The 24,006-nt window shown below is 50.2% G+C and overlaps 1 protein-coding gene across 1 annotated transcript; it reads left to right on the forward strand.

Moving 5' to 3' along the window:
• The first annotated feature begins 2,123 nt into the window (after positions 1-2,123).
• Positions 2,124-14,108, forward strand: LOC130126797 (sex comb on midleg-like protein 4). The gene is made up of 7 exons (XM_056296428.1): positions 2,124-2,244; positions 2,710-2,839; positions 4,308-4,508; positions 7,086-7,247; positions 9,716-9,943; positions 11,086-11,231; positions 13,983-14,108. Exons 1-7 carry the CDS (start codon positions 2,164-2,166, stop codon positions 14,106-14,108), a joined length of 1,074 nt encoding a protein of 357 aa, XP_056152403.1. The 5' UTR covers positions 2,124-2,163.
• The last annotated feature ends 9,898 nt before the right edge of the window (positions 14,109-24,006 follow it).

Raw genomic sequence — 24,006 nt, forward strand, 5'->3', positions numbered from 1 at the left:
GTGAAGCATGGTGGTGGCAGCATCGGGCTTTGGGGCTGCTTTTCTTCAGCCATTACTGGGGCTTTAGTCAAGGTGGAGGGAAACATGAACAGCTCCAAATACCAGTCCACTTGGTGCAAAACCTTCAGGCGTCTGCTAGAAAGCCGAAGCTGAAGAGCAAGTTCACCTCTCAGCACGACAACGACCCAAAGCACACATCCAAATCAGCAAAGGAACGGCTTCACCAAAAGAAGGTCAGTGTTTTGGAACGGCCCGGCCAGAAACCAGACCTGAATCCAGTAGGAGACCTGTGGGATGACCTGAAGAGGGCTGTTTACAGGAGATGCCCTGACAATCTGACGGCTCTAGAACGTTTTTGTATGGAAGAGCGGGACCACATTACCAAGTCAGGTTGTCCCGAGCTGATAGACCTACACAAAACGACCGAGTGCTGAAATAAAGTCAAAAGGTGCTTCAGCAAAGTATTAGTTGAGGGGGTGTGCACACTTAATGCAAGCCCCCCCCCCCATAACTTACACAACAGTTAACAGAAACGGAGACTAAAGAGAGAAGGTGGAAAGGATACTTAAAGCTAATAATACAGCCTGGTTACCGGTTAATTGTCAATTAAAACATTCGTTAACATCCATTGTGACCAATTCATTAGAGCACAGGGCTGAAAACATCTTAATGCGCATCCAGCCTATACGCACGCGAACATTCGCGCGCGCGCGCACGCGCATGTAAATCACATCAGTTTAATAATGACACTCTGTCAAATAACCGCCCCCCCCCCTCCCTCCCTCCGTTTCATACACCGCAAATCTTTCCGTATTGTAATCATGTCTCTCGACGGGCTCCAGACAAAACAGGAGGAGACTCGCGGGCTTGTTGCCATGACAACAGGGGAGCCGTCCGCTCTCCTCCCGTCTCACGCAAACGCGCGCGCGCGCGCGCGCACGGGCGCACACGAGCGCGCGGCATCACGGCGGAGTCTGCCTTGCTGCGGGGGTCGGCGCGCACTCGGAAGCGTGCGCAAATGTAGGAGACCCAGCGGGGGAAACAGGGATCCTCCTCCGGCCCTCCTCTGGTTCGGATGGTGAGTGGACGCCGCCGGTTCGCGGTCTGTGTGGGCTTTCGGTGTTTCTCGTGACAGCGACGACCGACGCGACAGCGTCGGCACGCTGCTGGCCGATACGGATTCGCTGTCCATCCGGGTCTCTTCTCCGCTGAACGGCGAGACGCGTGTTTCTTCTCTCGTCGTTATCTCCCTCCCCATCCCCCCCCCCCCATTTCCTTCTAAGACTAGGGTGAGGGCTGTCATCCTACTGGTAATGCATAGCCGTGTAGCCATGGTGAAGCCAACCCCCCCACCCCCCACCCCCTCCGCTGCCTCGCGCTCTGTGCTGAACGCATTAGTCTAATGAGACGTCTGCAGCGCTAGAGGGACAGGATGTAAACGTCTGCAGCCCTGTGTCCTTTCCGTCTTTATGATTGTTATGATTATCTGAGGGCTTCTGGGCTATGAGACAAAAGGTCTTGCTTCCTCGGGCGTTCTGAGCGGAAGAGAGCAGGTAAACCCACCACCACCCACCTACCCCTCAGCCCCCCCCCCCTCCGTGGTTCGCGGTGTTGTCACGGCGGGGTTGGAGGTGCCGTATCCTCCGCAGCTCACGCGTGGCTGGCTGCCTTTGTGTTGTTCGGTTGTGGCGCTCCACTGAAACCGGTTCCTTCCACTGCACTGCACCGCCGAGTGTGCTCAGCGGAATTGCCGGTAGTTTCTATGCAGCCCTCCCCCCCTCCCAAACCACCGCAGGCCCGTCCCCCCCCCCCTCGCGCGCTCGGCTTGCTCGCCGCCGCTGCAGAATAACAGAGATCAACCCGCACGTTGTGCGCCGCTGTGTGTTTGTTTTTTGTTGTTGTGTGCGCGACCCGTTTGGAGATGGATGGCTGTTTTTATCTCTCTCTCTCCCTCCCTCCCTCCCTCCTCCCCCCCTCTCTCTTTCGGTCTTTTTGTCTCCCCCCTCACAGCTCCAAATGAGTGCTCCAGTGGCAGCAGCCCAGGAAGCAGACGGCAACAGCGAGATGCAATCGGCTGCGGTGACCCCCTCCTTCATTCCCAGCCAGTCGGGCAAGATACCGGGCAGGAAGCGAGGGAGACCCCCGCTCCGCAGCGTCGCCAAAATGGATTTTACCAGCCGCTACCCAGAATCCCTCCCTCCCATGAAAGTGCCGAAGAAGAGAGGGAGAAAGCCGGGCTTCAAGGTCAGCCAGATGGGGTTGGGAGGGGGGGGTGAGATGCTGAGGGGGTGAGAAACGGGATGTAGATGCAGCATGTTTAAAAATGTATGTGTAGATACGCGTGCGTGCGTGGCTCCGTGCCCTTCACATTTGGTAGGATGTCAGTTTTCATTGAAAGGCTATGCATCAGCTGGCCTCTGCTCTGTTATGCAAATGTGGTCGTGTGGTTCTGCAACACGCAAACTGGGTGCGAAGAAGGTAGATGTGTACGAACAGGCTCCGAAAGAGAAGCCACTTCTGTTTTCCCCTGTGAGCAGACGCTAGTTCACCATCTGCGGTTACGGTATGAAGTGGTGCGCTCCGAAGAGCCCTTTACGCCTCGTCTCAACCCAGTTTACCTCCTCTGCGCTTCCTCTGCGGGATTTAATACGACTAAATGAACTGAATCGCCAAATGAACAAAAACACACAAATGCGTCTCCGTCCGCAGCTCAAACCCAGGATGGTGATGACACCGCTGGCCATCTCTCCGCCCAGTAGCACCCCGGAACCCGACATGAGCTCCATTCCTCAGGATGCTGCCACCATTCCCCACTCTGCCACGCCCCAGGTGCTCACAGGTAGGACAGAGACCAGGTGAACACAAGTAGGACAGGAACCAGGTCAACAAAGGTAGGACAAAAAAAAAAAACCCTGGTGGACACAGGTAGAACAGAGCCAGGTGGACACAGGTGGGACAGAGCCAGGTGGACACAGGTGGGACAGAGCCAGGTGAACACAGGTGGGACAGAAACCAGGTGGACACAGGTGGACACAGGTGGGACAGAAACCAGGTGGACACAGGTAGAACAGAGCCAGGTGGACACAGGTGGGACAGAGCCAGGTGAACACAGGTGGGACAGAAACCAGGTGATCATGATCATGTATGGTCAGCATGATCATGACAAGTAGGACAGGAACCAGGTCAACAAAGGTAGGGCCAAAAAAACAAACCTGGTGGACACAGGTAGAACAGAGCCGGGTGGACACAAGTAGGACAGGAACCAGGTCAACAAAGGTAGGGCAAAAAAAACAACCCTGGTGGACACAGGTAAAACAGAGCCAGGTGGACACAGGTGGGACAGAAACCAGGTGGACACAGGTAGAACAGAGCCAGGTGGACACAGGTGGGACAGAAACCAGGTGATCATGATCATGTATGGTCAGCATGATCATGACAAGTAGGACATGAACCAGGTCAACAAAGGTAGGGCAAAAAAAAACAACCTGGTGGACACAGGTAGAACAGAGCTGGGTGGACACAGGTAGAACAGAGCCAGGTGGACACAGGTGGGACAGAAACCAGGTGATCATGATCATGTATGGTCAGCATGATCATGACAAGTAGGACAGGAACCAGGTCAACAAAGGTAGGGCAAAAAAAAAACCTGGTGGACACAGGTAGAACAGAGCCATGTGGACACAGGTAGGGCAGAAATCAGGTGAATCACACGTAGGGCAGGAACCATGTGAAGAAAGAACTGAAACCAGGTGATCACAGGCAGGACAGGACCCAGGTCAACAAAGATAGGGCAAAAAAAAAAACCCTGGTGGACACAGGTAGGACAGAAACCTGGTGAACACGGGTAGGACAGAAACCAGGTGAACAAAGGTGGAACAGAAATCAGCTAATCACAGATAGGACAGAGACCAGGTGAAGACAGGTAGGGCAGGAACCAGTTGAATTCAGGCAGGACAGAAACCAGGCGATCACAGGAACAGGAAGTACTCACACTATGAGGAAGTGGACTGTTATCTGTGATCTATAGATGTTTTATCTATGGATGTGCTCACTAAATGCTGCAAACGTTTCAATACTGTGTACTGTAGATTTAAAGCAGGCTGTGTCATGTTCGTTTTGAAGACATTTGTAGATCATGTGACTCATGTAAACAAGCAAGCTTAACTGAATGTCTCTCTCCCCCTCTTACTATCCCCCCTTTTCCCTCTTTTGCTATCTCCTCCGTTCTCTGTCACTCTCTCTCTCTCTCTCTCTCTCTCTCTCTCTCTCTCTCTCTCTCTCTCTCTCTCTCTCTCTCTTTGGGTCAGTCTGTATCTACATCAACAAGCAGGCCAACACGGGTCCTAATCTGGACAGGAAGAAGGTCCAGCAGCTGCCCGACCACTTTGGACCGGACCGGCCTTCGGTGGTGCTGCAGCAGGCCGTGCAGGGCTGCATCGACAGCGCCTTCCAACAGAAAGCTGTCTTCACCCTTCTCACGCAGGGCTACGGGGGAGAAAAGATATCAGGTATCTTACAAAGACCCCAGCAGATCTTATTGTCCGCTTGGGAAATAACTTGAGCGTCAGCCCCTCTCCTCCCGGTGACACACAATGCACACATCCCAGCAGATGTTCTGCTCCATAGTCACGTTCCCTGGTGTTGAAAGGCCATGCTAGGTGGTGGTGACATGTGCTGTGTTTCACTTCCTTGTAAGCTGACTACACCAGCAGCGTTTTTAAGTCTTCGAACGCATGCCCCAAACACAAAGGTTGTCTCAATTCTTAGAAACCTTAAATATGCTGCCAACGAAGGTATCTTATTTAGGCCAGATTGGAAAGATTGAAGATTCAAGAGATTCAATAATTTAGTGCCGTATCAACTTTACAGTTGATTTGGATTTTGTTTGGGTGTGTTCAGATAACAACAGTAAATGTATATTGTAATGATCACGAATGACCAGACTCTCTGACCGACGGGTCGGACCCTTTAGTTGACTGGTTAGCGCATCCCGGCTGCGGCGGTTCCCAGCTTCCCCCTGAATTCGCAACTTTGGGGAGGGGGGGGGGTTAGTGTAACGATCACGAATGACTAGAATCGCTAGCTCATTGGCTAACGGGTCGGACCCTTTAGTTGACTGGTTGGCGTGGGGGACCCGGGTTCGCTTCCCGGCTGCCCCTGAATTCAGTATAACATCACAATACATACAAGGAGTGTCCACAGAAACACTCTGCTACAATTATGATTCAGCTAATGTGACCATACGGCCCATGCTCTTCAAGTGCCGACTCAAAGTGCACGAGCTTAAGGAGACTGTGCTTGTCAGGGAAGCATTTAGGATGCAGATTGCTGCAGGGTAAGTGCTGTTGTGGAAGTGAGATGTTCTGGCCTTGATACCGCAGAGTCTTTTACCCCAAGAGAGATGGAGCGAATAGGGGGCTGGCCGGGTGCGCGGAGTCCTTTTCAAATCTAAAATCTTCCACTGAATGCGAATATCATACGATTCGGAAGTGGTAGGGAGTTCGCAGCCCGTTATTTTTGAAGCCGGGTGCACGACTCTGTCCAGCAGGGGTTTGTTTTTCCTGACGGGCTGCAGAACTGCTGTGCCATACAGTTACTGAGAAAGTGAGCGCAACTTCTATTACAGCTCTGTAGAAATGTGACGTCCCAAATCTCCTAAGCCGCCTTAGAAACAATAGTCACAATATGCGTCCTTAATCAATATGGCCATCCCATAATGCAAAGCGATGACAAGCTTTCTAGAAGAGAAAAACCCTTTAAGACGGTAGACAAAAACCAGGATCCATGGCTGAAAGTTGGATAAAAACGACAGCATTGCTGAGGGCTGAGGTGACTAAATGCTGGGGTGAGTAAACAGCAGTCGCATGCAGGGCGGCAGGAACGGTTGGCGACAGAACCGCCGTGTAGCTGAAGTGTCTCAGTAAGCCCACTCATACGGTTCTGTTTTGGTTGAGATGCTGCTCGTGTAGGAAGTAGGGAGCGAGGCGGCTCCCTGGGGACTGAGACACGGCGAGAGTCGCGGGTATTTGCATGTGTACTAAAGCACCAACAATGGAGGTCCATTTCTTTTACCCGATTCAGATAAACATCTGTACAGGGCGTTGCGTGTACTTGGCACCCATCGCCCCTCAGAAATACACACATCATGTCTACCAGTTTACTACCGGCCATTACGCGGAGTAGAGATTTATTGGCTCCAGCGGCTCCACCCGTGCTGTCTAAATTAATTAAAAGAGGACCAAGAAGTCCATCTTCGAGCCAGTCCCGCTGAGCGCGTCAGCAGTCACTTAATGGAGATAATAGGCCCACGATCACACGACGCTATAAAACCTCTGGAATACTCATTATTTGGTGACGTTCCACTAAACTGAATTTTAATAATTTCACAAAACAGAATCATAGGCGGCAGATGTTCTTCAATTAGTTATCTTGCTGCGCAGGGCAACATTTCTGAATTCCGCTCTATGTTAAGTGCCAGAAAAGAAGGGGAGAGATGGGTACCCATTTGCCATGGGAGATAGTGTATTGGTAGTCTTTGAAGGGTCAAAGGGGCGGCGCAGTGGTTAGCGCGGTCGCCTCACAGCAAGGAGGTCCTGGGTTCGAGCCCCCGGGGTAGTCCAACCTTGGGGGTCGTCCCGGGTCGCCCTCTGTGTGGAGTTTGCATGTTCTCCCCGTGTCTTTGTGGGTTTCCTCCGGGGCCTCCGGTTTCCTCCCACAGTCCAAAGACATGTAGGTCAGGTGAATCAGCCGTACTACATTGTCCCTAGGTATGAATATGTGTGTGTGTGGGCCCTGTGATGGACTGGTGGCCTGTCCAGGGTGTCTCCCCGCCTGCCGCCCAGTGACTGCTGGGATAGGCTCCCGCGACCCTGTGTAAGGATAAGCGGTTTGGCTAATGAATGAATGAATGAATAAGGGATCAAAGGTCAGCTTGCATAAGGTATCCTCCACTCTTAATGAAGACACAACCCTTTTGGCATGGTGTCTACGGCATGGAGCGAAACCAGAAATGACCCCATTAGGAATAAAAGGTGTCTAAATCCTCTTTTGTTGCAGGGTTCTCACCGATTCCCTTCTTCTTTCAGCCACGTTTGATGGGAAGCAGCACCTCCTGAGTCTCCCCGTGGTGAACAGCATCGGCTACGTACTTCGCTTTCTGAAGAAACTCTGCCGCAGCTTGCACTGTGAAAACCTGTTCAGCGACCAGCCCATTACGCAGCACAGCGGCGGCTCCTACCAGTCTGACGGTACTCCTCCACTTCCTCCCTGTCGTCTAGCTTCGGTGGGAAAATGTAGTCAAGTCCCCACTGGTTGCATCGAAGCTACAGCGTAAACACAGCCTCATTCGTTAAGACACGGGGCTGAAGCCAGAGAACCGGAGGATTTCCTCATCGATTTGTCAATGAAGTCTTAAACTTCTTTAAGTCTCCACCTAATTTCTTAAAGTACTGATCTATTAACTCAACATTAGCCCCATCTAGGACCAGCATAAGCCACCGTCTTGGTGCTGGTCCCGTGGAAATGCATTGACAATTTCCTGGAAAACCCGCTTTGCCCTGATTGGGGCAGTTCCGAGTTGGGTTGGGCAAGGTTTCCCAACCAAGGCGTGCCATTCTGGAGAACCTTTCCGAACTCCTCGAACCCTTTTCTGCTACCTGAGTGAAAATTTAATCTCTGTGTGTCTTGTCCAAGCCTACCTTCAAATACATCTGTCAATGTGGACGCTCCTGTTCTTTATCTCCGCCTGTTCACTGTGCGCTGGGAAAACCTGAGGTTGCCGGTATCACTGTGGACGTCATACTGGACAAAATACAAATATTTCCTTTAAAAAAAAAAATCAACAATGGCAAATAATAAAAGCCTCTCTCTGTGAGGAAGAATGTTTGAATTTAACCTATGGATTCAGAAAACGAGGCGTAGAAGAAGAACGAGAGCATCCCTATTGACAAGGTAGACTTGGACAGGCCACACAAAAGTGAGATTTTAAACTTTCATATGAATATTTTCAAGCAAAATCTCTCACTTGGGTAACAGAAAAGGGTTCGGGGATTTTAGAAGTGTTATTAGACCGGAAATTTTCCTTCCCCAACCCAAGTCAAAAGTGCTGCAAATGGAGCTAAATGAGCATCCTAGGAAATTGCAAATGGATTCCCATGGGACTAGAACCCACGCAGTGGTTTGTGCTTTCCTGAAACGGGGGACACACGATGATGCTGGCACATCATTGGTATCGGCCGATAAGGGCAATAGAATGAAATATCGGCATCAGCCGAAATGCCGATACCACCGGCATGGACGCATGTCATGTAGGTGGGGCGCCTAGGTGGCGATTCATATTTTTGTCTCTGGGTGCCCAAATTAAGTAAACACCGATTTTCACCGAAAAATACCCAGATTTTTTTTAAAAGGAGCAGATCGATTTAAACTGATTTTCACCCGGATTTTATGTTTCCACGGATCCAAAAGCTGTTCCTGTTCATGTGAGGTTATGTAACAGTGCCCTCTTGTGGCGGAATCAAGCATGCCGGATGGCTTTGAAAAATAAAAACCGAAAACGCTGCGCCTTGAGTAAACACCACCAGGGTGATGATTGTTAACACGCGTGCTTTAGTAATTACCACCATGTAGGCTTACTAGGCCGCAGTCGTCTGTCTGTCTAATCACTTTTAAACAGGTTGTACTTGTTTTGTTTTTTTTTACACACAGTTTCTATGTAGTTTTTACCTGTTGGAGGGCTGCGTAGCCGCACGTGGAGAAAACAAAATAGACCAGCCATGTAAAAGTAGAGATCAGCAGTGCGATGTGCGCGGCTTCCGTGGTCGGAGTTGCAGCTTCAGTTCTGTCCTCCACAGGACAGACTTGATGTTCTCTGCAACTAGGTGGGAAAAAATATGTGCATGTATTGGTATCAGCATCGGCAATCGGCCAAAATGAGTTGGGAAATATCGGCATATTGGATATCGGCAAAAATCCAATGTTGTGCATCCCTCGTCCAACGTGACGTGACATCGATGTCTCAAAACTAAGAGGCTCTAACAATATGGAAAAGTATCTATGTTTGCAAGAACATCAAAATAGCTCTAGATCGGGCGTCCGGATGGCGTGGCGGTCTATCCCGTTGCCTGCCAACATGGGGATCGCCGGTTCAAATCCCCGTGTTATCTCCGGCTTGGTCGGGCGTCCCTACAGACACAATTGGCCGTATCAGCGGGTGGGAAGCCGGATGTGGGTGTGTGTCCTGGTCGCTGCACTAGCGCCTCCTCTGGTCGGTTGAGGCACATATTCAGCGGGGAGGGGGAACTGGGGGGGAATAGCGTGATCCTCCCACGCCCTACGTCCCCCTGGCAAAACTCCTCACTGTCAGGTGAAAAGAAGTGGCTGGCGACTCCACGTGTATCAGAGGAGGCATGTGGTAGTCTGCAGCCCTCCCCGGGTCAGCAGAGGTGGTGGAGCAGCGACCAGGACGACTCGGAAGAGTGGGGTAATTGACCAGATACAATTGGGAAGCAAAAAATGGGGGGGGGGGTAATAAAAAAAGCTCTAGATCTAATTTGGAAAGTGACTGTGGAATGAGTGTGGAGATAGGGAATGCTAGCTCTCTTTCAGTACAGAGCACATAGAACAAGCAAACAACTGGAAGTCGGTAAAATAAAGCTGAACTGTTTGATACGGCGTGTGTTCCACTATATATATCTTGTTCTTCCATTACTCACAGCCGAAACCTCAATGGCTGAAGACTACCATCTGGACCAGTCCGACTCCAAACGCTACTCTGTGGACCCGGGAGACTCCGCCTTTGGTTCCATAAGCTCCTCCTACTCGCCAAAGTCCTCCTATGGCTTCCGGCTGTCACAGCAGTTCTCCTCCAACAGCTCGGCCCCCATGGGTATGTGCAGGCAGACGTCCAGCAGTCCCAGCACCTTCCTGGAAAACAACAGGACAGGTCAGAGGTCATCCAAAGGAGGACCAAAAGATGGTCAGCCTTACTATGGGAACAATTCAGTGTTGCAATCTACTACCGCTTGTTTCTTCATTAGGATTTAGACATGGTCAATGGCTCTTAAAGTTACGGAGGGAAAACATTAGACAAAGAAGGACGATGTTTAAAGCTGCATTAAGTCAGTGTTTCCCAACCCAGTGCTCGAGGACCCCCCATCCTGCAGATTCCCATTGTAGCCCTGCTTGTACCTATCCAACCAGCCATCTCACAGGACTTAATTATGCAAGGTGTGCAAAATCTGACATAATTCATTGCTGATTGGTTAAACAACTGCAAACAGGGACCTATTCAGGGTTTGCAAAGAAAATCTGCAGGATAAGGGGTCCTTGAGGACTGGGTTGAGAAACACTAAGTCCCCATTCTGCCCGCTAGATGGTTGACAGTAGTTCTGCAGAGATTTCAAAACACACAGTCAACAGCTAAATCACTGCGCACTGCTCCGCTCCCGTCGCTACAGTGGCCAGAGTGGAACAAACAACTCCATTTCTATCCATTTGTGAAGCATTTGGTGCTCCCCACTAATCACATCCAGGTTCGGTCAGCCAGCTTCTGGGATTCATACTTGGAGTTTCTCTGACTCGGTCCATGTTCGAATCTCTTCACCTGTCACTCTCTTGACTCTCAGACATGTTGCGCTGAACGGGCAGCATTGACATTCCTGACTTGTGAGTTGGGAGCAGCTTTTTCAGGGTTTTATGGGGGGGAGGGAGTGTGAGGAGAGAAGACCGGACCAACGAATCCAAACAATAAACTGAAAGCCGAGGGAAACTGCAGACTCCGGTGTTGATTCTCGGTGTGATCAGCAGTAACGGTCTGTTCACCTTACAGGGAGTCATTTGATTCACTGTTGGTATATAAAAAAAATTAGCTTAACGCAGCTTTAAATGGTCTTGTTCCATCCTCTCTCTTTCTGTTGTTTAATGTCTCCTTCCCACTTTTCCCACTTTTCCCCTTGCTGTCTATTTCTCTCGCTCTATATTTCTTTCTTTCCGTCCGTCCATCTCATTCACCCTCTCTTCTTTCTCTACATCACGCTCACTCTGTTTTTATTTCTCTCCTCATCTCTCCTATTCTCTTCTCAGGAGGCTACAATGCATCTCCAGAGTCCCAGGAGTCCAAGCCTCCCCCCAACAAGGACCCGTCTACCTGGTCTGTGGAGGACGTGGTGTGGTTCATCAGGGATGCTGACCCCCAGGCCCTGGGACCCCATTCAGACATTTTCAGAAAACATGTAGGGGTTTTTTTTTTTTACTTGCATGTTCCTGGTTGATCAGACACATCTCTGATCTGTACTGCTTTCCAATAAGGTACACGTGATAAGAGGTTTACAAGTGGTTACTAGTTACTTTACTAATAGTTACTTACAGGGGTGGGTGTCTGGCATGGAACGCCTGGTGGGGCGCAATAGACTCTGCATGGGCAGCATCTGACTCCTCCGTGAAACTACACACAAAACTACTGGCTCGATGAATCCAAACACAAACACATCTCGTCAGCGAATGAAATCGCAGATGCACACATTAGCGCAACGCGGTGCAGGAGTAAGCGGAGGTGGAGGCGGGGATATCACCAATAACAGCATTTGATCTCACATGACTGGTATATTGCCTTGTTACACCGCATCGCATGACAAACCAAAAGTGATCAAGCAGTATACGGTCATTGTGGTCTGCAACCGTAATAACGCAGCCAAAGCAACATTCCATTGCTTTCCGGGCTTTAACCTACAGCCAGGCGCGGATCTACGGGGGGGGGGCAACAGGGGTGGCAGCTGCCACCTCTGGGACACAGTCTTGCCACCCCTAGAATCCCCCCTCCCCCCTCACAGGCGCGGATCTACAGGGTGGCAGCTGCCCCCTCAGGGACACAGTCTTGCCACCCCTTTGCCACCCCAGGAAAAAAATCTCTAGATCCGCCACTGCCTACAGCCAAAATAACACACCTTGTCGTGATGCTAAATAGACTCGGCAGCGACGTTGGTTGCTTGACAAGAAAAGACGCAAGGCGGTCTTTCATCTGGGCGAACTTGTCCATAACTTTTCCTGTCCAAGTCCACCAATCCGTGAATGAATTCATTTTCAACTGATGGCATAGCACGTGTGTGTCACCCCTGTTGCCCCCTGGTGTCGCGTGCAAATGCCTTAATCCTTCTCCCCGTTGAAAAGCTTCTCTGCACGCTGATACCGTCGTAGCGACGTGTACGAAACATCTCGATGCTGTCATTCTGTTGTTCTCTATTGGCTGCTCTCAGCATGGGGCCAACGTGATCGTGCCCCACAGCTCAGTACTGAGAGGAGAAGTACCGACCTGTACACAACAGGTACAGGAAGATGTGTGGAATGTGTCGGGCAGCGCTACTGTTGTCATATGTAATAAACGTGCAACCATATTCGTTATGAAGAAATATATATATATATATATTACTTGTTACACTGTATTATTGATCATGTTGACATGGTGACATCTGGTGGGGCCAGCCCCCTCCAGCCCCTAATGCAGAGATGTCGTTGGTTACTTAATGACCGTTAAAGGCCTTTGCACACCAAGTCTGAATTTTGTTGTCCTAAAACTTCACACATTTCAAAATTAATGGCTTCTGTTTTGTCCTTTAACTTTACATACAACCTCCAAAAAAAGACGTCTGTCATAAATGTTTTCAAAACAGTTTTTTTTTTTTTTGCATCTGTCAATGAGCTGTCAGAGTTTTTTTGAATTGTTGGACCACGATGATCGATGGGAAAGAAGTGCATAATAAGTATGCACCAATAAAATTGGTGTGCAGAGGCCTCAACTGTAGTTGTGCAAAAAACAACTTTTGTGCATGCATTGCACAATGTTTTCAAGCGTTATTTGTATCCCGCTCACCGAGAATGCGAATCGTCAGCCTCGCCGGCCACGTGGTTTCCGAGAGAATGTCTACGGAGACTCTCGTAGCGATAAAATGTGGCTTCCCAACCTTGTAGCCCAAAAGCCTGTTTATTTAATGTCTTATAACATTACCGATTTAAAACACGTTGAAAAATAAGTTGAGGGGTGGGGGGGGTTGCACGTCCGGGTAGCATGGCAGTCTATTCCGTTGCCTACCAACATGGGGATCGCCGGTTCGAATCCCCGCGTTACCTCCGGCTTGGTCGGGCGTCCCTACAGACACAATTGGCTGTGTCTGCGGGTGGGAAGCCGGATGTGGGTATGTGTCCTGGTCGCTGCACTAGCGCCTCCTCTCGTCGGTATGGGCGCCTGTTCGAGGGGGAGGGGGAACTGGGGGGGGGGAATAGCGTGATCCTCCCAAGTGTTACGTCCCCCCTGGCGAAACCCCTCACTGTCAGGTGAAAAGAAGCAGCTGGCGACTACACGTGTATGGGAGGAGGCATGTGGTAGTCTGCAGCCCTCCCCGGCTCGGCAGAGGGGGTGGAGCAGCGACCGGGACGGCTCGGAAGAGTGGGGTAATTGGCTGGATACAGTTGGGGAGAAAAGGGGGGGGGGAGTTATGAGTTAGGAACCATTAAGAAAGTAATAAGTAACCACTTACAAACCCTTTATAAAGTATACCTCGTTGTAAAGTGTTGCCATCTTATCTTAACTTAGCTCAGTGTTTCTCAACCCAGTCCTCAAGGACTCCCTATCCTGCAGATCTTCATTGTAACCCTGCATAGGTAGCCCTGCTTGTACTTACTCGACCAATCATCTCGCAGCACTTAATTACGCAAGGTGTGCAACGTCTGACAAAATTCATTGCTGATTGGTTGAATAACTACAAACAGGTATACCTATTCAGGGTTGCAAAGAAAATATACAGGATAGGGGGTCCTTGAGGACTGGGTTGAGAAACACTGACTTAGCTTATCTTAGCCTGCCTTATTTTACTGTGGCTGTAACTGGCCAGAATTTTGCATGGCTAACACACCAGCACGAGTGCGTACATGCTTACTGACACAGCTAGCCATGCCTTGTTGTCTTGACACAAAGCTCCTCTTGTTTGCAGGAGATTGACGGAAACGCCCTGTTGCTCCTGAAGAGCGACATGATCATGAAGTACCTTGGACTGAAGCTGGGGCCGGCGCTGAAGCTGTGCTACCACATCGATAAGCTAAAGCAGACCAAGTTCTGAGCGTTGCCTGGTGGCTTCTTTTCCCCGCCTTTCCTGCAGAGGGTGGAATCCGACAATGCATTTTACTGATGGTTTTACATTTCACAATGTCATGTAGTGATGATCCTAATGTCAGCCCAACTTTTGGTTAATGGTCTTATTTTCTATGAGCCCCCCCCCCACCCCACCCCCCACCCCCAGATTTGGATCTATCCACTCTTGCCTTGTGGGACACACTCTGAAATAATGTTATTCGTAAAAGGCCGGTGTAAAGAAGAGGCTGCCCAAGGTGCTGTCAGCGGCTTACCGTGGTCCAGTCATAGGTCAGCTAAGGCCTTTGGCTAGTTTGGCCGCTTTGGGACCTGTAAGGTTTAAGCATGCTTCAGACGAACTAGTTTGTACAATGTGTTGTCCGACCACGTTGGACGGGCTGCTTCAGTCGAACCAGTCACACCTTCGCCAAACAACCTGAACTTGAAGGTGGCTGAAGAAGCTGTCCATCACCCAGGGTGGGTTTAGAAACAGCAAGTCTTTGCGAGAGAGTCAAACACGTGCGGATAAAGGAAAACACTGGGGGAGTTCCCCCCCCCCCCCAAGACGTTCATGCGGAGCGGTGAGCAGTCAGCGGCGCTGGAAGCGGTTCACGTGAAGAACGAATAGAATTTGCAGGCCACTTGACACCCTACTCATTTTCACACCTGAGCAACAGCTGGTCCATCACTGCAGAAAGTCGACGTAGACTCTAAAATGTCCGGTTCTGGTTCGGATGCAGAACTCTGCAGTCCGAACGTGTGAGAGAGGAGCTTCTGTCAAACGATCTGAACAGTCTGCAGAACTCGGCCTCCCTCACTGTTACATCATAAACGTACGACGGGACACGCGCTACACTGTAAAAAGGGATTCTCGCCTCACAGGGGGGGGGGGGTAGGCGGTCCTATCCGGAAAGGGCCGGTGTGGGTGCCAGGTTTTTGTTCCAACCGAGCAGTTACACACCTGACCCCACTAATCAACCAGTAGAGTCTCTGCTGGGGGAACCTGATTAGGAGACACAGGTGCGTAACTGCTTGGTTGGAACAAAAACCCGGCACCCACACCGGCCCTTTCCGGATAGGACCGCCCACCCCTGTAGGGCTCACAAGACACGTGTTTACTCATGTTTACCAAACTATAAATCATTCTATGACTTCTTAAAGAAATACGGTGCATTACTTAACTGCTACGTTGTTTTATGGGTGAGGGGTTAGGAAATTCATTTTGATACTATTTTTTCACATTCGTATATAAAAGACGTAACGGTCCCATTTGATTAAAAAAAAAGAAAAAAAATCATCGTTTTTGATATCATTTTGATACAAAACGACGGAGCCTGAACAAAACGTAAGGACGGCCAACATAGAAAGAAAACACTCTTGTTCACATATTCAGTAAACGAGATAAATGTGATATTTATGTTTCAATATGCAAGGTTGTTTAATGCTAACCATTGGTATTGCCCCGCAGCCTCGTCCTGTATGATCAGAGCTGAGCAATTCAGTTTTCAACTCATTTATCTGGAAAGAGCCCCATTGTTGGGAGTGAGGCCGATGATATGTACCAAACATTTCCGTACGACAAAGAGAAGACCCACACGGCTATCTGAGTACTGCTCTTGTATGCCACTTTGGTGTACAGTATGCATCCTTTTTTAATCAGTTAATCTTTGTACGTGAATGCTGCTGTAAAAACTATATGACGTGTAAAGCCATGCCTAGTGAGATCGAGCTAAGGTGTTTTATGAAGAGAAGGGCGATGGAGAGGAGTTTTAGAGAAACGCTGAGTGGATCCATACTCCTTACTGGTGCTAAAGTTATCTACGTATTTACATGTTGGCTTTTGTGTTCGTGAGATGTAAATGAAATCCTATGTGTAAACTGTACCCTATGTGAGTATTAAATCAAGACGCCGAGTAGCCAGAGCTCGTGTGTCCGAATGAGAGCTTCGTAGTTTTTGTGTGTAGTAAAATGTCATCGCACGGATCGCGGTTTAGTTTTGTTACAGAGTGGCGTACTAGGAGGCCATCGAAATTCATGGTTATTAAATACTTTCATACCAAAGAGCCCAAAATGGGCCCCACATTTGAATGTGGAGAAGTGAGGCGCTGATATGAAGTCACTTTAATTGGCTTGATTCACCAGAGTTGTTGTCCGTATCATCGCCTCAAGAGTGTAAAACTGATTGGTGCAGTAGTGCGGACGTTGTACCGGACCCTTGTGGTGAAGAGGGAGCTGAGCCGCAAGGCAAAGCTCTCAATTTACCAGTCAATCTTCGTTCCAACCCTCCCCTATGGTCATGAGCTCTGGGTAGTGACCGAAAGGGTGAGATCGTGGATACAAGCGGCTGAAATGAGTTTCCTCCGTAGGGTGTCTGGGCTCAGCCTTAGAGATAGGGTGAGGAGCTCGGACATCCGGAGGGAGCTCGGAGTAGAGCCGCTGCTCCTTCACGTCGAAAGGAGCCAGTTGAGGTGGTTCGGGCATCTGATCAGGATGCCTCCTGGGCGCCTTCCTTTGGGGGTTTTCTGGGCACGTCCAACTGACAGGAGACCCCGGGGTAGACCCAAAACTCGCTGGAGGGACCACATGTCCAATGTGGCCTGGGAACGCCTTGGGATCCCCCAGCAGGAGCTGGAGGGCATTGCTGAGGAGAGGGACATCTGGAGTGCCCTACTTAGCTTGCTGCCACCGTGACCCAATCCCAGAGGAGAGGCTGATGATGAGGTGAGGTGAGATGAGAAGAGTGTAAAATTAATGTTAAAAAAAAAAACAACAATGTACGACTAATCACTAGACAACATACTTGTGTCTCTTATATGAAATAATGGTGGAAGTCATTACTGCTTGAATAATGAGCTGTGACTCCTTCATGGATCAGTGAAGTCTGCTTGGAGAACCCATTATCCAAGCCGTTTATCCGAATTCGGGTCGCGGGATGCTGGGGCCTATCCCAGCAGTCATTGGGCGGCAGGCGGGGAGACACCCTGGACAGGTCACCAGTCCATCACAGGGCCCACACACACACACACACAATTCACACCTAGTGACAATTTAGTACCGCCGATTCACCTGACCTAGATGTCTTTGGACTGTGGGAGGAAACCGGCGCACCCGGAGGAAACCCACGCAGACACGGGGAGAACATGCAAACCCCACACAGAGGATGACCCCCACGGTTGGACAGCCCTGGCGTTCGAACCCAGGACCTTCTTGCTGCTGAGGCAACCGCGCTAACTACTGTGCCACCCTGCCACCCTTGCTTGGAGAACCCTTGCCGTCTTATTCATGAGCTAAGAAGTTAAACATCTGACGTGATTTCCTGTAACTTTACACATCTTTGGCCATGCACTGACTCTTCCCCTTTGTTTTGCCCATTTTTTTCTATTGTTTTGTGTAACTAAACATTTCCTTATACAAAGGACAATAGGACCGTCATCATGGATGGATTACTGGGCACGGCCCCGGGGCCCAAGAGGTCAGATGGCCCATGAAGTTGCTGTTAATAACTTTTTATTATTTACTGCAGAATTTAAGGACTCAGTCATTCATTTCAATACCAGCTAGCTGTCACTGGTGTTTGAACAGGGCTTATAAAGTCAGCCTACTAAATACTGCTTTATGCAAGCTGACCTTTGACCTACTATGACTGCAAATGACCCGGGTCGCTGTATGTCCATTATGGACTGACTTTAGGAGACACCCCTCAGCACTGCTCCCCCTCACAATATCCAACAACAGCCCTGTCTCAACCGTGGAGACCTTCAAGTTTCTGGGAACTGCCATTTCCAGGGACCTGAAGTGGTAGACCAACTTCAACTCCGTCCTCAAAAAGGCCCAGCAGAGGATGTTCTTTCTGCGGCAATTGAGGAGATGTGGTCTGCCACAGGAGCTGCTGAGCCAGTTCTACACCGCAGTCATTGAATCTGTCCTGTGCACATGCGTCACGGTCTGGTTCAGAGAAGCAACAAAACAGGACAGGAACAGACTGCAGAGAACAGTAAGTCAATTTTATTTGTATAGCCCAATATCACAAATTACATATTTGCCTCAAGGGGCTTTACAGCAACACAACATCCTGTCCTTAGACCCTCGCATCGGATAAGGAAAAACTCCCTAAAAAAACCCTTTAACAGGGAGAAAAACTAGGAAGAAACCTCAGGGAGAGCAACAGAGGAGGGATCTCTCTCCCAAGACGGACAGCGTGCAATGGATGTTGTGTTTACACAACGTACAGAATACAACACTGAAAGAGGATAACAGAATTATAATGGAATTATAAAATGTATGAAAAATAAGATGCGCAGGATGCCAAGCAGTGTCCAGACGCCACCAGAACAGTCCAGGACCCGAGCCACGTGACCACCATCACCATGTTAAAAAACAAAACAAAACAGGAAACAAAAATTACATGAATTTATAAGCTATATAAAAAGAAAATGTGATGAGGGGGACGCCAAGCAGCGTCCATGTGGCGACCACCATCACCATGGAGACTCACATGACACCATTCACACACAGAAAAGAGAAAGGAGAAGACGTCGTTCAGAGAGAGAGAAAAGACATGCGAGAGAAGAGAACAGTTTGCAGTAGTCATTAGTCATAATTAATTAAGTCATCAATTTGTCATAATCTATACCCTATAATCTGGTAGGAAGAACAGTGGTTGTTAAATTCATTGAGATCGACCCGCCATGCAGTACCGACCCGCCATGCAGTACAGGTTGTGAAGCACCCAACCTAAAGGCAACTAACTGTAGGTTAGGGCAAAAAGAGGAGTCTCAAGCTTGGATTTAAAGGACTCAACAGACTCTGACTGTCTGGCGGCAGCAGGCAGGTTATTCCACAAGAACGGGGCCCGACGGGAAAAGGCCCTGCTGCCACCAGCTGACTCCTTCTTAACTTTGGGGACACACAGGAGCCCTGTATTCCCGAGAGCGAAGAGCTCGAGATGGACTGTACGGTTTAAGGAGATCAGACAGGTATGATGAGGCAAGCCCATTTAGGATTTTATAAGTCAGCAGAGGCACCTTGTAGTCTGATCTAACATGGATAGGAAGCCAGTGAAGGGAGGCAAGAATAGCGGTAAGTGAGGACAGCGGAGAAAAATCGTTGGCGCTCCCCCTGCCCACCATGCAGGACTTGTACACCTGTAGAGTTCAGAAACAGGCGGGCAGAATCAGCACAGACCTCCCCCCCCCCCTACACCCAGGACACAGTCTGACACTGTGCAGGTGGCACGGTGGCCCAGTGGTTAGCGCTGTTGCCTCACAGCAAGAAGGTCCTGGGTTCGAACCCCAGGCCGTCCCGGATCCTCTCTGTGCGGAGTTTGCGTGTTCTCCCCGAGTCTGCGCGGGTTTCCTCCCACCATCAACAAGACGTGCACGTTAGGGTTAACACTCCTGCCGGTGTCCCTGAGCAAGGCAGCGGAAAGAAGAACTGGAGTTGGTCCCCGGGCGCTGCACGGCGGCTGCCCACTGTTCCTCGCCACACAGCTAGGATGGGTTAAATGCGGAGCCAAATTCATCTGTATATGTACAAAATGACTAACAAAGACTATTCTATTCTATTCTGTTTGAACTCCCACCCACCGGCAGGCGCTACAGAGCAATATGAACCAAAACCACCTGACACAGGGGCAGTTTTTTCCCCACAGACCATCTCTCTCATGAACACTTTACAGCGTGGGGCAATAATGGACACTGTAAATACGACACTTGGTAAACAGCCCCTTCTGGTCAAGGTGTCTCACCTACATATCTGTTGTGTACACTACCTCTTTAAACCAGATGTGCAGTACAAATGTGCCACTGTAAATACTCACACAACTGCTGTCTACTGGTTACAAATCATTGCTGTTATTGTTATTATAACTAACATACGTAGATAATTATAATTACATAATATCCACCCAGCCATTAGCCGAACCGCTTATCCTGCTCATCCCATCCCAGCAGTCATTGGGCGGCAGGCGGGGAGACACCCTGGACAGGCCATCATACAGGGCCCACACATACACACACACACACACACACACACAAACACACACATTCATACCTAGGGACAATTTTAGTACGGCTGATTCACCTGACCTACATGTCTCTGGACTGTGGGAGGAAACGGGAGCCCCCGGAGGAAACCCATACAAACACAGGGAGAATATGCAAACTCCACACAGAGGACGACCCGGGACGACCCTCAAGGTTGGAATACCCCAGGGCTCGAATCCAGGACCCTCTTGAGGTGAGGCAACCGCGCTAACCACTATATATATTATAGATAAATATTTTAGTATATAATACATGAGCAGAATTAGTTATTAGTTATTCAGCCATAACAAAACTCTTCATAGTTGCGAGATGCCTGTTGTGAACACACACTTATACCTCCAGTATTCTATTTATTATTCCACTTATTTCCTTTGTTTTTCTTCTGCGTTTGTGTGTGAGTGATGGTATGTATGTAAGTACTAGGAGCTGCTGTGAATCAGAGTAAAATTCCTGGTGTGTCTAGACACCCTTGGCCAATAAAGTTGATTCTGGTTCTGATAAACCCTGTTTAATGTGGGGGTGCCGGGTCTGCGGTGTGGTCTGTGGCGGTGTCTGGTCTGATCATTAACAAGTTGCGGTTGAGGGATGGAGCGGGGCATGCTGTACCGAGCAACAATACAGACAGGCTTGTCAGTCACTTTTTGACAAGTAAGGAGAATTTATTGCTTATTTTACAGCAAAAAATATAAGTTTTGGGCTCTCCGGCCAAAGGGTATCTCCACAAGGTGGGTCACGGCGTGCAAAAGTTTGGGAGGCCCTGACTTAAAGTGTACCTACACGTGTAATGCAGTGGCACATTTCCCCAACAGTGGCTCTTTCAGACTGGAGAACACAACTTGGTAGTGCCTATGAGCTGATTTTGCTCCTCAGCTAACTGCCGCTTGGTTTCACTGAATACACTTTAGTTGGAATTTTTGGGGTAATGACCCCCCCCCCAAAAAAAATGCAGTGCACCTACTCAAGGGCGAATTTGTGGTTACTATGTGGTTGGTTTTGGGGTTGTAATTGAGTGTTACTTTTGCTGTAAAACCATTTATGGGTACAGGGGAGTACTTGCCGTCTGTGCCGCTTGTCATCATTGAGTTTAACGGGTCGTAAATCAAAGGTGGGTTCGAGGTTACCAAGCTGCCGGTTTTAAAACCCCTGCTGGAGAATTGTTGGCTCGTGCTAACGGAGCGTACCCGTGCCGGGGTTTGGGTTGGGGTGTTGGGGTGTTGGGTTGGATGGGGGGGGGGGGCTGGTGTGTGGTGCGCCTGGTGCGGCGTTGCTAATCCTCTGTGGCCGTCCTGCAGCGCTGCAGGCTGACTGGCTGACTGTCTGCTGGGTGACGCGCTGCAGCCTGACCAGAGACTGAGCGGCGGGTCTGCGCCTCATCTGGAGCATCGTCGGGAAAGAAAGGAGGGAAGAGGAAGAAGAAAAAAAAACGAGAGAAAAATCGGGAGAATATTCCGCGTTTATAAGAAGGAGGAGCACAGGCTGAAGATAACCGTTCCGTCTTCGTCGGGAGCTGCTATTTTCGGGACTTTTTGGAGGAGCCGGTGCCGTTTTATAGCCACGCCGAGTCGCCAAATTCCAGATCTGAAAAGGTAAGAAGTAACCGCTGCAGAACGCATTATGTCATGCTGGCCATGCACGCGGTCCCGCACGAGAGACGCGCCGCGCAATGGACGCCTCGCGTACCATTTTACATTTAGGGTGCTACAACGGGGTTTTGTTTGAAAATCTATAACGGATGGATGAGATTGGACCGCAGGGTCTGGCGTGAGATCGGGGAGAGGTTTTGGCACCTGCGCACCCCCCCCCACCCCCCTCCTCGCGTTGAAAGGCGGAACGTTTGGGCAGAAATCGCCCCGAAAACCTCCAGAAATCATTTGACGAATGGGCCGAAATGTCATCAGATATCAGCCGTGTCTGTTCGTTTCTTACTGCACCCCCCACCCCGGTGTGATGGGGTGTCCGTCGGGGGAGCCGTCTCGTTGTGAAAATGGCCCCATCGCTTATGAAATGTTGACGGGGGGGGTTTTGTTTCATTTTGCAAGCCGATGCGCCCCGAAGGATTTCAGCGGAAAGCGACGGAGGCTTTCGAACCCGCGCATTCTCTCACTGCGTCGTTTCCATCGGAATGCGCAGCTCGGCGCGCGCGTTACGGCTGTCAGCGTGACACCGAATGTGGGGCTTTTCTCCTCATGCGGACGCCACAAGTCACTCAACCCCCCCCCCCCCCGCCCCCGCTCCGCGCGACACACGGCTCGTACGCCACTGAACACCGTCCTGTCATAAAGACACGACGGCTGGGCTCGAACGCGGGCTCGTGTGTTCCGTCTTCTTCTTCCCCCCCCCTCCTACCGCCCCCCGTGCACATTTTTTCCCGCACAAACGTTTGTCCTCAAGGTCATTCGCTGCAGCCTGCTTTAACGCCGACCGGGCCCCGTCCGTTTCCCACGCAGCTGCGAGCGGCGAGAAACAGACGAGGCTTGTCCCCCCCCCCCCCCACCACACACACACAGCCCGTTTCCGATTTTACAGCGGAGCGGGCCTGACGCGATGCGGCGCGTGTCCAGCTGTCACGCCGCTGCAAACAGATGTGGACCCGCTCGCGCATCTCACACCAGAAAGCCTCCCCCCCCTTTCTCATTCACCTCCTTTGTGGGTCTAGAACCGACGCATGCAAGGACCGTTTCTCACGTTTGCCTCAGTGACTTGTATTCGGGGCCCCCGGCCGCACTCGCGGTTGCCATTTGTCGTGGGGCCCTTTTAGCGTTAAAACCCAGCTTATCCAAGCTGTTTGGCCTGCGGATTGTCATCGTCAGCCACAGCTCGGAGATGTATAACCCACTGAGTAGGCTGAATTAACAGAGTATAATTTAATCAGTAGCACAGGAAGTGGTATTAGAGCCACACCAACCCAGATGAACTACTGATGTCTTGCTGAGGTCTGAGCCTACATAGAGGATGACTGGTAGGCCTTGTGCTTCAGTATGAGCAGCAGTGTCTCAGGATTGGTAGTCGTGTTGTAGTTTGTGTTGTCAGTGTCATGTTTATGGGATAGTGGTACCGGTGACCAGTGGAAACTTGATCTCACTGATCGAACCTCTGATGAACTGGTCCTGCTGACGGTTATGATCCAGGTCAATGCATCTGTTTGTGTGTGTGTGTGTGTGTGTGTGTGTGTGTGTGTGTGTTCAGTCTAGATTGGCACAAATAGGCTCAGTGAACAGAAATAGAACAAGTGTGGGCATCCGGGTGGGGTGGCGGTCAATTCCGTTGCCTACCAACACAGGGATCGCTGGTTCGAATGCCCGTGTTGCCTCCGGCTTGGTCGGGCAAACCTACAGACACAATTGGCCGTGTCCGCGGGTGGGAAACCGGATGTGGATATGTGTCCTGGTCGCTGCACTAGCGCCTCCTCTAGTCGGTCGGGGCACCTGTTCAGGGAGGAGAGAATAGCGGGATCCTCCCATGCGCTACATCCCCCTGGTGAAACTCCTCACTGTCAGGTGAAAAGAAGCGTCTGGTGACTCCACATGTGTCGGAGGAGGCATGTGGTAGTCTGCAGCCCTCCCCGGCTCGGCAGAGGGGGTGGAGCAGAGACCGGGACGGCTCGGAAGCGTGGGGTAATTGGACAGGTACAATTGGGGAGAAAAGGGGGGGGGCAAAAAGAGCTAGAACAAGTGCATCGTGTGGAGGATTTGGTGCATATCAAAACCTTACACATTCACTGTAATTGTGTTCTGAAGTGAGAAATAAAGAATTAAACGGTGCGGCTCTCTTAATATGCTGGTTAGAGCCGCTCTCCAAGCATAGATAAATGCATTATTCATGTGTTCTCATGCCCCAGGAATC

This window comes from Lampris incognitus, chromosome 16 (genome assembly GCF_029633865.1).
Source record: "Lampris incognitus isolate fLamInc1 chromosome 16, fLamInc1.hap2, whole genome shotgun sequence".
Lineage (NCBI taxonomy): Eukaryota > Metazoa > Chordata > Actinopteri > Lampriformes > Lampridae > Lampris > Lampris incognitus.